Here is a 13356-nt window from a genome sequence, read left to right on the forward strand (position 1 = left end):
CTCTTCACCGGCTATGAGGAATCTTTCGGGGGCTAAGTAACATGTCCGCCGGCCAGAGGTATCAAAATAGAATGAAAAATCGGCCGGATTATCTTCTGGAAGGAATGTCGGCTTAAATGACGACGAAAAATCCGACAAGTATAGCCAGTTCCAGGATGTCACAAGCAAATTTTCCGTTTTTATATCTCCGTGGTAAACGTCATGGGAATGGCAATCGCGGAGGGCGGAAAGCAGTTGGTAAGCTAACCATTTCTTCTCGATATCCTCGAGGAATGGGCGTGTGCTTCATAGAGTTAAACAGGGGCTGTATACATCAGGAGAATCGGAGATCGAACATACCTCATACGATCGTATAGTGAACTGTGGATATATTGACGAACTAGATAACCACCAGTCCCGGTCTCAAGTATCCGCTGATACCCCAGGGCATTAGGAACATCCTCCAGTATATCTCGTTCATCTATTGGAATATGGTTAGATTGCGCTAATAGTTATATCATAGAAATTTAAACATACGTAGAAGGGCCTTGACATAAGGGTCCAATTTCATGCTCGGATACGGTTTCATTATCACTTTAACGAAAACGAGACCATTTCTGTGCCTAGCACGAATGCTCTTCATGAACCTGGCGGTTCCCAAGGACTTTTCGTATACGAGGTCCGCGAGCTCTGGGACGTCAATGCCCGCAGAGCCAGCGGAAAGCGTGGTAAGGGAATAGCCCTGGCCCATAATGTCTTTCAGAGATCAAACTCTATCATGACAGTAAATCGCAAACTGATGGCATGACAACTATCCTCTACTTGGAATATCTCGGGTAAAAGAGTTTCCTTATATGTGGGAATGACCCTGAAACAGAAGGCCTCAACTCCAAACCGCGGCAGAGACTTGTCACGATGAACCGATGTCGTCGTCGGCGTGAGCAGACGACGTTGAACGAGAGATGAAAGAGAGCTTGCCCTATGACGTTCTGGAAGGTCTCGTTGGGTGATTATATAAGCAGGGAATCACGTGGTGTTTAGGTGTGCAGGAGGATAGAGGGTCTGAGAAGAAACGGTTCATCCTTCTGTGGAGATTGTTGAAATTTTCATAGATTCTTCAAATTGTTCAACTTTGACTTTCAATTACACAATCATCATACATAATTTGATATTTGTGAACCACCTTAGCTTGTAGCTAAAGAGAAGAAGAATATAAATATATAATTTTTATATTAAAAAAATAAATATTTAATATAGATGTATCTTGTTGAAAATGGTCACTTTTTTCCTGATTGAAATCAAGTAAATAGCAGATTGTTCCCATGTTTAAAAAAAAATGAGTTGACTTTGAGGTGATACTTCATATCTAAGAAATGGGAATATGAAAATAAAAATTGATACCATCGCAAGAACATTGATTTTCCTAGGTCCCAAGGTGGTACAGAGATGCTGAATAGATGGAGTTGGTTTGGTATTCTCACCCATACCTAAAGGAAAGAGCAAATCGTTCCCATGTTGCTAACAAACTGGAACCGTTTTTCTAGACGCTTCGCAGGATAATTGCACATCACGGGATCAAAGAATTATTTGGGTTAGCTCATTACCAATTTGGGATTAGCTTGTTTAAAAGAGTGACTAATCATTAAATCAGTGTTAAAACAGCAATTAACTATCCTGCGAAGCGGCTGAGCTTGCTGAGATAAGATAACGTTGTTGTTACATTGTTAACTCCAATCTACGAGAGAGCAACGCGATATATTGGGGGGCACGTGTTAGGGTAGCCGTAGTACCCACTAACAAGGTGTTGTCTTGTCCATGTTGTTGTTGTCGGAGGGATTGGATTGGTTCGTGATCAAGCTCTTTTGCCCCAGTGGCCTAACAGTCCAGATTGCTTGTAACGGAATGCAACCAGTTGTTTCGACGCAGTATACTATCCATGAATAAGATTACATAGCATAACCTATCTTGAGTTTGAGGTGAAAAGCGAATTGCAGTATGCCCAGCTTGATGAATGTCTATAAGATTTATTTTTGAACTTGCACTGGCTTGAATAACCTTATTTTAGGATGCTTCAACAACGCGTTCTCCTGTCAACTGGCCTAAATACTATCTTGCAATAGCATCACTGAGTGAACATTTGTATAGATCGTAATATGTTCGTTAGATGTTTCTGCCTCTATTGGTTTTCTCTTTATAAGTGTGGATAATAAATCTGAAGGAATGTGTATATTGGTGATATTGGACAAGCTGTAATGACACGTTGGCATAAATTCTAAGGTTGCCAATGCATTTTTGAAAGAGGCAAAATGAGCTAACACGTAAACGTACCAGTTAACAAGAGTAAGTATTAGAGTCAGAATGAGTAATTATATTGTCTTTCGGAGTGTTGAAAACCTTCCGTGTTTGGGTTAAGATTGACCAACCTTGGAGACATCCGAAACCATCATGTGCCCTCAAGTTTTGTCGATTATACAACTGAGCAATGATGGATTTGAGATCCCCAAGATTTCTGCTGATGAGCCCATTGGGTCAATGATCCGGAAGCTTTCGAAGTGAGTGACAATTGCCAAAATTTTGAACCGTAAGATGTAGACTGACATGATTCCAGGTACATCATTCAAGCGATTCCAGATACACCATATAGTTTTGACCAGATGCGGGGAACAGCAGCAGGGTCCCCTTTAAAGAAACTAGCAATATCTCTGGCTGATGAAGTACATAACCCTGCTCTTATCAAAGCTCTAATGTACGTACACATTCACAATGCAGCTATTTGCGAAGAATGGACCTAACGAATTGCAGGATTTTAAAATGGCAGTTTTGTAACCAGGAAGATGGTTATTGGGGTCTTAACGAAAGTCGAGGATTTGCGTGTGAATTTGTTGCCTGGCAGTTTTTAACATGCCTAAACCCTAGGGATATCATTGAATATATGCTCGATGAACTTCCGGACACATGGACCCTGCCAACATCTGAAGTTGGTATCCAAAGCTATGCTGAAGAACCATTCAGCACGCAAAAAGCAGACTCAAGTCAAGATGACTATGAATGCAGACCACTGTTATATCACGCTAGACCTTTTTCGCGTCTTTTTGGTTATGGAACAAGGACCGTTAAGAATTCGCAGCGAAGCAGCTATAACACCGGTGCAAACCCTTCGGGATCTGAATTCGAATCCGACGAATATGGCATATTTGCCGGTTTTAACGCTCTGGAAATCGCGATAATTGCAAACGCAAAGAAGTTCGTATCGCAGACAGTGGTCCAGAAAGTAGTCAATGGGATGTGGACGGGAGAAATTATATTGTGGGATACTTTGAGCGTTCATTCAAAGAGAAAAGCACAGCTGTTCCACAAAAGGTATGGAGATAACTGTTTCGAACACAACGCCGTTCAAGCTAAACGCCCAGCGTTTCTGACAACTTGAACCTGAAAGAATGACCGATCCATATTGCCGATTACGGGTCCCAGTCTATCGCAAAACCCTCGAGGCTGTGTTTTTCTTGTCATTTATAGCTTTGTACTACTATGTTCTGATGGCTAGGGACCCTCTGCGAATCAGCCCCGTCGAAATATTGCTGTATATTTGGATTTTCGCATTTGCATATGATCAAATTGGCGGATTATCGGATACTGGGATCATGTTCTATCAAAAAAATTTCTGGAGTCTATGGAACCTAGGAATAATTGGAACAGGGTTTACATTTCTTATTGCTCGTAAGTTTACCAGGCACAATCCTGACTTGCCCGGTGGATTGCATCTTCTGGGATGCCTTGGGTACTCTTGCCCTCTGAAACCCCGTTGCGGCGTAGTAGTATTCATAGTGATGCCAAAATCAGTAGCCCTGCTTGACATGAATCCAATTGATCAGAAACAGCCAGGGCCTCTCTGCTAACGGGGTTTTCCGAAGGTATCATCGGTTTGAGTCAAGGAAATGCATGTGTCACGGACACTTCTTTCGATATCCTGTCGCTAGAAGCATTATTTTTGGTTCCGAGGCAAGTTCAATGTTTCATCTGAGTGCACCGGCACTATTGCTTGCATCTAATTGGAATAACAGGGTCTGCTCCTTGATGAGCCTGAATTCTTACTTTGGTAGCTTGGTTAGTAGTAACTCCTCAGCCACACAATTTTACGCACCGGATGCATGTGTACTGTTACTGATTATGCATAGATACCCGTACTCAAGGAAATGGTACATGATTTTCCACACGCCTCAACCTGGTCATCTCTGATGCTAACGCCATGAGCGGGCTTAGACGAAGGCCCTCCTAAAGTTTCTCCCTGTGGTCGCGATCCTGTATATTGGTATGGGTGTTCGTTCCTGGTCCGCTATTCCGTCATGGACTGAGTGGAAATCCCAGTCAAGGCGGTCACTAACTACTCCACCAACATGCACTCAGGCTTTCTCACCACTTTCACGATGTTAGCACGGGATCGATTGACATTGCTGGAGATGTCATGGATTTTAGTCAAAGCCTTCTTTGGGTAAGGCTGCTAAAAGTTACCCTAAAATTGGTGAGGCTTGCAACGGCAATGCTAACGGAATCGTATCAAATGTGATATTGAATAGGTTGGATGCACGTGGATTTGTAAGTTGTTCTTTTGCACCAGTGTCCTCGCCAAGCATCGACTACTGCATGCAAAATAGCAAGTGGCTGAAATCATTGGATATTAGGACATCGCCCACGATGTAAGCCCCCTGCACCCGCGGTTGTTGCTGCAGCCCAAATTGAAATCGCAGGGATTTCTAAAATATCGATTGGCTATCGCGTTTAGATATTTTTGACGCTAATATTTCTTTAGATTTCGCCTCTTTTCGGCTATCCTCTTATGTAAGCCTACTCTTCCCATCCTGTACATCTACGCATCTGCACCGGATCACGTTCAAGACAATCGCATTCCCTCCCCCCCGGCAGCACCAACATTGGCCCTGGCGGGCCGCTTTTGCTCCGTGGTGCTACGTTGGCCTATCGATTTCTTTATTCTTTCAATTCATATTCGTTATTTTACCCTCACTCACACCTGCAGCTTTCTTCGGGCCAACTTGTACCGGATAGTGACTGGGCCGGGGTGTCTGTTTGTGCACGATTTTCTAACTCAATATGTGCATCTAGGTTGGTATTCGTCTGCATGACGAACATTCTCTTGATATCTGCGGTTACGAGGTTAATGAGCTTGAGCCTAACAGAGGTATGTCAGTCCTTCCTTGGGCCAGACACATGCGGATTGAAGCCGCTAACTAACCTGTGTAGATTATGGCCCATGCTCGAGAGGAATATCTCTTCCAGTAAGTTGCCCTACATGATTTTAACTTTTGCCTCATTAATTGCGCACCGCCCCCTCCACCCCACGCAACTCTGCTGCTAACATGCGTTTAAACTCTGCGTAGACTGTCCGTTTATGTACTAGATAGTGGTAACTCCCGGCGCCTAACTTGCTTTCTGCCCCCACTTGTCAGTAATAAATTGACAATACCCTTGTATTAGCTGCCGATATGTGTGACAGTAAGACTGACATCGTTTGCTGCAAGAACCTGATACCGCTTTTCTGCATTCGCCCTCTCCGGCTATTCTTATCAAATGAATCGATCCGCCGAGTCCGTATAGTCCTGTTGAAGGTAACTCACTCGCCATTTGTGGGCATCATTCTTGCATATGAAAGTAGTAGACGCTATGTCACTCGGAAGAACCTCCCTTCAGTGGCAACTTCGTCATCTCTTTCCCTTGCGGTAAGTCAAAAAAGAATTACGGCGCACAAAGTGTCACTGTGTCGTCCTCAAGACTTTTCTCGCCCTGCGCCTTTGCCGGTGAGAGAAAGGGTGCCTACGACTCCCAGCCATTCCCTAAGTGGAGGAGATCCGGGACCGACCGCGGGCCCAGTTCGTCTGGCGGATGTGGTCCAAACTATGGATGGCCTACGCAGCCAAATCGAACAGTTAGCTGCAGCTATTTCTTCCAACAAGGGCCATTGAAAGTGCAGCATTTCCACAGTGCAGCTCTGGTTAAAAGACCCTATGTCAGAAACGAGGGCAGGTATTTAATGTATTTTCAATGTTCTTTGTAGGTGGGAGAATAGGTTCCTGGGTTGTTAACTTGGATGAGGCTGCGTTGTGGCTGTTGGTTCCGGAATTTTCCACGCACATCCCATCCACTTGTTTTAATAGCCACATTTGCGAATTGATCCGCTTGTACACGCCTCGCGCCTCATTCCTCCCCCAGTAGATCTCCCGCATATACCTCGCCTACTTACACCCTCGCCGTCAGGCCAAAGGGGGCTCAAGCAGAAGGGCATCGTGCTTGATCTAGGCAAGGCTTATAGGGACTCATTGACGCCCGAACCGATACAACCAAGAACCGACTGTGCCTGTTGCGTTCGTTTAAACCTCCCTTATTTGTTCAATTCACTTAGTGCTGCCCAGGATTGCGTCCAACTAAACCGTTACAAGTGCTCAGACTTGTAAGACTGGATGCATGCGCAACCACTCTGTCGGGATCGCCTATTCCAATTTGGGATCCATCATTGCCGTTCGAATTCTCTGGCTGATGCGCATTCCTGGAGCTGTGGCAGGGCCTTTTTTTTTCCCTTTTTGTTTTCGTTTTCCGTTTCCTTTTCCTTTTCCTTTTCTTTTTTTTTTTTTTCAATTTTATTTCGTTCTATGCAAGATTTTCGTCACGCCATCCCCCGACCTCGATCGTGCGTCCCTCCCTCACTCCACATGCCTTGGTACTAATCATGGCCCTGATGCACGGCCGCGGTTATCGGGGCGTTGGGTTTCGCTGCCCTCACATAAGTTTTCTTTTTGCTAATTCCTGTCCTAAAATCTGCCTAGAGGGCATTTAGTGGTTGATATTTCTAACGTTTCTGGTTACGCTGCGTAAGGAACGACCGTTCTTCAGCCAACTTTTTCGACAGTCTTGAACCCTGCAATACATCATGACCTTTCATTCATTAATGGAATGTAGAAGAACGGTTTTCGGGTCAACCAACAAAAGGTGCATTGTTTTATATGAGGCTTGTTGATCTCCAACTTTTTCTGAAATATATATCCCAGCGCCCCTCTTCAATTCTTACCTAGTTATTCACGCTTGATGTTTAATACATTCATTCCTTATTTTGCGATACTCGTTTAATTGACATCATATACATTGTACTTAAGGAAGGCCATCGGTGGTGATTGAGTTTGTTGATCTCAGTTATGGACCTTGTCCCTAGGTCTCATGCCACGCTCTCCCCGCATTTTTGTTCTACTCCTGGGCAATCCATGGTTGCGAATATCTCCCCATATCCTACTCTTCCACAAAGCTGCGAACAAACCGAAATCGTCCCAGAACACTCACCGATAGCTATTGGGCTTGGCATATTCGGTAGCCCACAAATGTCGATGTGCTCGTCTCGGCAATCGATACTCCAACATTCTCAAGGATGGCAACGTGGATGCCAACCAAACAGTGCTTTCTCCCCCATAGGGGTGATGTCGGGACTACCCTCGTTTGAGGGGGGTCACTTAATGCTACAAGACACTGCGCAACACCATTCGGATGCTCCAATGGTTTACTCTAACCCTACACACTGCGGTATGGCTAGTAATGCTATGTTCCAACGATATGTACCCCAATACAATGGCGGCTTTCACTACCCAGCGGTTCCCACTATGAGGCAAGAACATCACTCAATTATAATGCAACAGCGGCAGAGGCAGGTTAACTGCTCGGGTCTTCAGGACTTGGAACAAAATACCGGCGCTCACCCTTTTGGGTTGGATAATAACGCGGAGAATCAAAGCGTAGAGAATAATAACATGCAAAGACCCGCAACAAATAACAAGACTCCTCGAGTCCCTTTACGGTCGTCGCGCTCACACGCGACAGTGTCTCAAGTAGACCAAGCAAGGAGTCAACCATTCGGTGTTAGGAAACAATCAAGGAGAAGAGTCGGTGGAACCGACACGAAGTTTGAGTGTGAGAAATGCGGGATGCGTTTTACCAGGAATTCTAATTGCAAATCACATATGAAAACCCATGATCCGAATCGAAAATTGCCATTTAAATGCACTTCACCCGGGTGCACCAAGAAGTTCGGCCGAAAAACTGACCTTACTAGACACGAAGATAGTGTATGTGTTTTTAAATCGAATCCGGCTTGTGTCTCATTGACGAAATTGACATCTGTTTCCAGGTACATAAGAAACTACGGCAATATGGTTGTGATCAGTGTGGCCATCGGTTTGCGCGACAGGACACTCTGCGAAGGTGTGTTAGCTCCTACTAAAACTCCATTTTAATTCCTTCTTTCACTATACTAACGTCAACTATATAGGCATTGCGAAGATGGATGCAGAAGACGGAATCGTCAAGCTCAGCGTACGGCCAAAAGCGTGCCAACAATGCCCCAGCAAGCCCCGGCATATCAATCTCCATCCATCCCATATCCCGACCAAACGAGTACATACACTGAGGCTGAGGACCCGCAAAAACTAAATGCGTCCTTTCTTTCTCCATACCTCGATGATACCACTAATGCATTTCACCAATACCTATAAAATACACGCTACTGATCCGGCTCTTCTTTCTCTCTCCTTTTTTTTGTCCTCTTCTGTGAACGAGGGCATCAAATTCACTAATTTTCCCCTGAAAACCTTTATCTTGACAGATATCCAACCAAGAACGCATTTGCTCATGTGATTTTCGCACTGCTCAATGAGTACCGTGGACAGCCACTATTGTTGCCAATGCTTGTATTTTTGTATTTTTTTTTTTTTTTTTTTTTTTTTTTTTTTTTTTTTTTTTGTTTTCCCGATACAATTTAAAGGGGTCATGGCTTCACGGGACATGGGACTTACTAAAAATATCTCTACACGCATACTTCGACAATGATTCTTTGACATTGCTCTTCGAAAATTTCCTCAGCGACTACTGGAGGAACATATATATATCGCGGCATCCAAATCTCTTTGATAAAAATAATTTGGGCTTTTCTTTGTTTCACATGCCTTCTCCTTATTCCCACATGACTTTATGCTTCATGTACCATTTCTTCCACCAATTTTTTGCCCTATTTTCCGCGCGTTACATATGTTTATCAGGGGAACTGGACAAAAAATCTGTCTTTCTACGGACAACCCTTCTCGAGTGACATTTTGATAGACAGACTACATTTGGGTGGCATTTTGTTTCTTTATTGATTTTTATTTTGGTATTTTTCTGCTGCCTTCTCTCCCATTTGAATCGGTTTTTCGAATAAATTTAGATGTCGCACAAGCACTGGAAGGCATTTACGCTGATAGTTCATCCTTTTCGTATTCTTCATTTTTGTCCCCCGTCACTTTTTGTTTGCTCTGAGTACTTTCTCTTTTCCTTTGTTCACGCTTTTAGTTTTGTCTAACTGCTCCATTGCTCCATTACCTTTTGAAATATGCTTTGGTCTCTACGCGAATGATTTTTTTTTTTTTTTTTTTTTTTTTTTTTTTAGATCCATGCTGGGCATGAGAAATCAGTATCTCTCTACAGAATAACATGTAGTTAGTTTCCCTAAATTTGGACCATTTCATACAGATCACTTTCTTCTCTCTAATTCACAATGCTTAAGTTTCAACCACAGCTGCCTTTACTCTCAATCCGCATCAGTGTTATATGTCAGAGGGCCAACCACAATGGGCGCCGCAAGATAAAGGTGTTTGTACGGCACACGCCTTGTTCGGCATGAACAAGTGAAAACAAGCAAGACTCCCAACAGAATATTGAAAACATTGGTTTGCGTGAATAAAAAGGCGATCATTTTGGGGTCCAAATGCCAGTCAGTCAGTGCTTTTATTTTTATTTTTATTTATTCTTTTCATTTTTATTTTTATTTTGGAGTTGAGAAAACAAATTCGAAGTCAACTAACTAAGGCGGCCCAGCCTGGTTGATATGGATGGATATGCACAATTACTAACTAACTAACTATATAACTATTTCATGCGTTGGTCTAAACATCCTTTCGATAAAAACTTGCATTGCAAGCCAATCGTTTCTCGGCTGGGAGATCGGTGTCCCTCTTTGCTCCCCGAACCTGATCCATCATGTTTGCTCGGTGATCATGTCAGATGCCGACTCCAGATTAAAAGCATGATGGCCACTTTGCGGCCGGCCATAACCGACAATTGGCCCCCCAACCAACTTCAGAAACTCAGAAAGTGCAATGAGCGTTGGAGGCCGGAAGAGTATTTGATAGTGACAATGAGGATTGTTGTAGTGGTTGTTGCATATTGTATACTTGGGGGCCAAAAAAGCTGAGAGTGAAGAAAATTAAGAGGGAAAAAAAAAGCAAGTCTCAATACCATTGGCTAATATTATTCGTCTCAACGACCAATTAATCATTGACGATTTGTGCCGTTTTGGTGATATTTGCTTTTTCAAGTATGGTGTTGGGGGTTTGTAATTTTGAACAAAGGGACGGAGGATGCAGTAAAGAGACCACATCTACGGCCACCAGCCAATATCTCCAAAGGACGTCCAAAAAGGTATGTTTATGTTTACCTATTTGTGTAACCAACGGCCAATTTTGAGGAATCTAATGGAGCCATTGCTATTTTCGTTGGATGAGGGCTTTTCAACGGACGATAATTTCGCTTGGATTCAGCCATGAGGTGGATAAAGATGTATAAGCATTTCATGCTCCTACCTTCTGCTCCTTGCACTCCACAAGGGTATTGACTACCAGAATCTATTAGATACTTGACCTATTTCGAGAATTAATGCCAACAAAACAAGGCGGGATCTGCATATATGGTCATATGATTGATGCAGGTCTATAAAATACATACGGACCTGGTAATGAAGTTGTGTGTGACCACGTTGGGGGAACACCAAAAGAACAATATTTGCAGATTGGGGTCTTCGAAAATGCTTGATTCTGGATTCCATGCATGAGGAACATAAGATTCCCATCTAATGATGCCTCCTTTATATCAATTGGCGGGTAAGGATTTGTTGCAGAGAGAGGAACCTGACATGAACATCATGCACATTGAAGATCTCACTGTTAGGGGAGTAAACATCCCAAGTTGCGTGAGAATGCTGGCATATTGACCCTGATTTTGCATATTCTGGGGAATTTTCAACTTTCGAATTTCCTTCGATGGTTCATCTCTGAATATCGCACAATTGTATGTACTGTACATTACATTGTGCACTACAATGACATGCCTGGGCCATTATCGAGGTATGAAAGATGAATGAGAGAGCTTAACCAGCTGGTAAATGTCAAACTTGATAACAATAAACATTGGAAACCTCATCAAGAACAGGTTCCATTTTTCCAAATTGCATTAAGAAATGCAATGTTGACTATGTCTGGCTTGAAAAGCTCGGCTTCCTCATACCCCGTCGCATTTTGTCGCAAGCATTGGGTCCGCCCGAAACAAGTTCTTAAGGTTCATTGTTCGAAGACTCTTCGATTGTTCTATGCATGCTGTAAATGTTTATGCGGATATAGAGGAAAGCTCGTCTAATTGCCGGATTGGGATATGGAAGCAGGGGCTTTATATCCATAAATATCTCAACCTGCAGGAGCGAGCTTCTGTTGCATTTTCTAGAATTGGTAGAAATATGCAGCGCGCTTCTGTTTTTAACCATTATTTTATTGTCCAGAGCGAGATGGAGGACCATTTCGACAAAAAAGCCCGTGGTTCCTGTATTACGACTATACGTACCGGGCCAACAAATCTCGATCACCCCTATTCTATCAGGGTTGCTCACTGGAGCGCTGAAATACCCCTTTCCATTACCCAATGATTAAAAGTTTGAATGTCGATCATGAACCAATAAACGGGGTTTCCCGATTAGGTTATTAGGGTAAAGTCCTTTTTCCAAGGGTACCAAGGTTCAAAGCATTAGCTTCTAGAAATATGATTTCTATGAGCTATATCGACTCCTTATCCCTAATAGGACTGATGAATTTCAAGCACCAGAGAAGGCCCTGAGACACCTTGTGGATCGTTAGTCGCCCTTGTTCTGATAGACATAGATGAGCCTTAATAGCAAGGCCGTCATCACAAACCAATAAATATACAATGTACTACCAGTCGATAGCCATTCTTGCCGTTGATGAGTCACAGAAATGGCCTGTTTGTAGCATAACAGCACGCGAGACATGACCCGCGATCCAGGTTGCCATGTTGCAGCTTGAGGATCAGGAGCGCAAAAGATGAAACCAATTGATGAGAGGGGTGCTGCGAAGGCTGATCTTGAAGTTGTCAATCCATCGTTACTCAAAGAGATGTTTCTGATGGACAAGTTGAGGACAAAATTGGTGCTAGTTATCGTTCGTGCTGTGATTGGGCTTGGACTTGGCTTGAGCGGTAAATCCAAGATTGCTCAAACTTCTACCCCAAAGCTTGCCCTTGGTTTCAGTCCTTGTGTAATCGACCTCTACGCTCCTGTATATAAACTTCTCCAAAACCCTTCAGAGGCAATTCCCAATATATGCTTCAGTTAACGATCCAATTTTTCGATTCACTCCGGGCAAAAACCGTCCAGCAAGCCCCAATTTTTCCAGAAGCTTGAATTTTTTACCCCGCTCCGCATACAGTCATGTCAAGCACGACAACGACGACGGCCACTCAGGCCATAACTGCAGAAAATGTCACTACTATCTTCCCGGATGTCGACCCCGGCCTTGCGCAGGCTTTTTCCCGAAGACAGAATGGCCCCTCTGCGCGTGAGGGTGGCGAACTGGAGGGGTACGATGAGGAGCAAATCCGTCTCATGGATGAAGTGTGCATTGTGCTAGATGAGAATGACCAGCCCATTGGCAGTGCCAGCAAGAAGACATGTTTGTATTTCCAAATGAGATTCTTTTCGTGTGAAACCCTGTATCCGGCCGTTCCGCTGGATGGCTGCTCTCCGCTCTTTTCTCGCATGTGTTTTTCGTACATGTACTACCCAAAATCGATGTGAACTGACTCTTTTGAAACCTTTTTTTTGGCATGCTTAGGCCATCTAATGACCAACATTGAGCGCGGACTTCTTCACCGCGCGTTCTCCGTCTTCCTCTTTGATTCCCAGAAGCGATTGTTACTCCAACAGCGCGCGTCAGAGAAAATCACTTTCCCAGACATGTGGACAAATACCTGCTGCTCACACCCACTTGGCATTCCCGGTGAAACTGGCGTAGAGTTCGAAGCTGCCGTGCAAGGGGTTCGGAGAGCTGCGCAGAGAAAACTGGATCACGAGTTGGGGATCAAGGCGGAGCAAGTCCCACTTGAGAAGTTCGATTTTCTGACCAGGATACACTACAAGGCTCCCAGCGACGGCAAGTGGGCAGAACATGAGAGTAAGCAAACAAATGTCTTTGATTGAATTTAATTACTTATTTTGGCACGAATGCAAAGCTA

At 43.8% G+C, this 13356-nt stretch overlaps 5 protein-coding genes across 5 annotated transcripts in view; 3 read left to right on the forward strand and 2 right to left on the reverse strand.

The window, feature by feature from the left end:
* The window catches only part of HCAG_01068 (hypothetical protein), a gene marked incomplete at both ends in the record, with an annotated part of 4967 nt that extends 4237 nt beyond the window's left edge, over positions 1–730 (reverse strand). The window contains 2 exons of the mRNA XM_001543972.1: positions 340–460; positions 517–730. Coding sequence (XP_001544022.1) covers positions 340–460; positions 517–730 — 335 coding nt within the window. The remainder of the gene's footprint in view (positions 1–339; positions 461–516) is intronic.
* A 1694-nt stretch (positions 731–2424) lies between these two features.
* On the forward strand, positions 2425–5954 carry HCAG_01069 (predicted protein; the record flags this gene model as incomplete). The annotated part of the gene is made up of 12 exons (XM_001543973.1): positions 2425–2531; positions 2588–2725; positions 2896–3339; positions 3416–3559; positions 4041–4083; positions 4240–4288; positions 4384–4468; positions 4554–4572; positions 4787–4815; positions 5098–5173; positions 5236–5270; positions 5489–5954. The coding sequence occupies 12 exons, from the start codon at positions 2425–2427 to the stop codon at positions 5952–5954; spliced, it is 1635 nt and encodes a 544-aa protein (XP_001544023.1).
* Positions 5955–7454: 1500 nt separating this feature from the next.
* Positions 7455–8460, forward strand: HCAG_01070 (predicted protein; the record flags this gene model as incomplete). The annotated part of the gene is made up of 3 exons (XM_001543974.1): positions 7455–7941; positions 8092–8232; positions 8300–8460. 3 exons carry the CDS (start codon positions 7455–7457, stop codon positions 8458–8460), a joined length of 789 nt encoding a protein of 262 aa, XP_001544024.1.
* A 2171-nt stretch (positions 8461–10631) lies between these two features.
* HCAG_01071 (predicted protein) lies at positions 10632–11400 on the reverse strand (the record flags this gene model as incomplete). The annotated part of the gene is made up of 3 exons (XM_001543975.1): positions 10632–10675; positions 10790–10967; positions 11344–11400. 3 exons carry the CDS (start codon positions 11398–11400, stop codon positions 10632–10634), a joined length of 279 nt encoding a protein of 92 aa, XP_001544025.1.
* A 1153-nt stretch (positions 11401–12553) lies between these two features.
* HCAG_01072 (conserved hypothetical protein) lies at positions 12554–13321 on the forward strand (the record flags this gene model as incomplete). Its single annotated transcript, XM_001543976.1, has 2 exons — positions 12554–12794; positions 12957–13321. The coding sequence occupies 2 exons, from the start codon at positions 12554–12556 to the stop codon at positions 13319–13321; spliced, it is 606 nt and encodes a 201-aa protein (XP_001544026.1).
* Between the last annotated feature and the right edge of the window lie 35 nt (positions 13322–13356).

The sequence above is a fragment of the Histoplasma capsulatum genome, genomic scaffold (genome assembly GCF_000149585.1).
Source record: "Histoplasma capsulatum NAm1 scaffold_1 genomic scaffold, whole genome shotgun sequence".
NCBI classification, from domain to species: Eukaryota; Fungi; Ascomycota; class Eurotiomycetes; order Onygenales; family Ajellomycetaceae; genus Histoplasma; species Histoplasma mississippiense.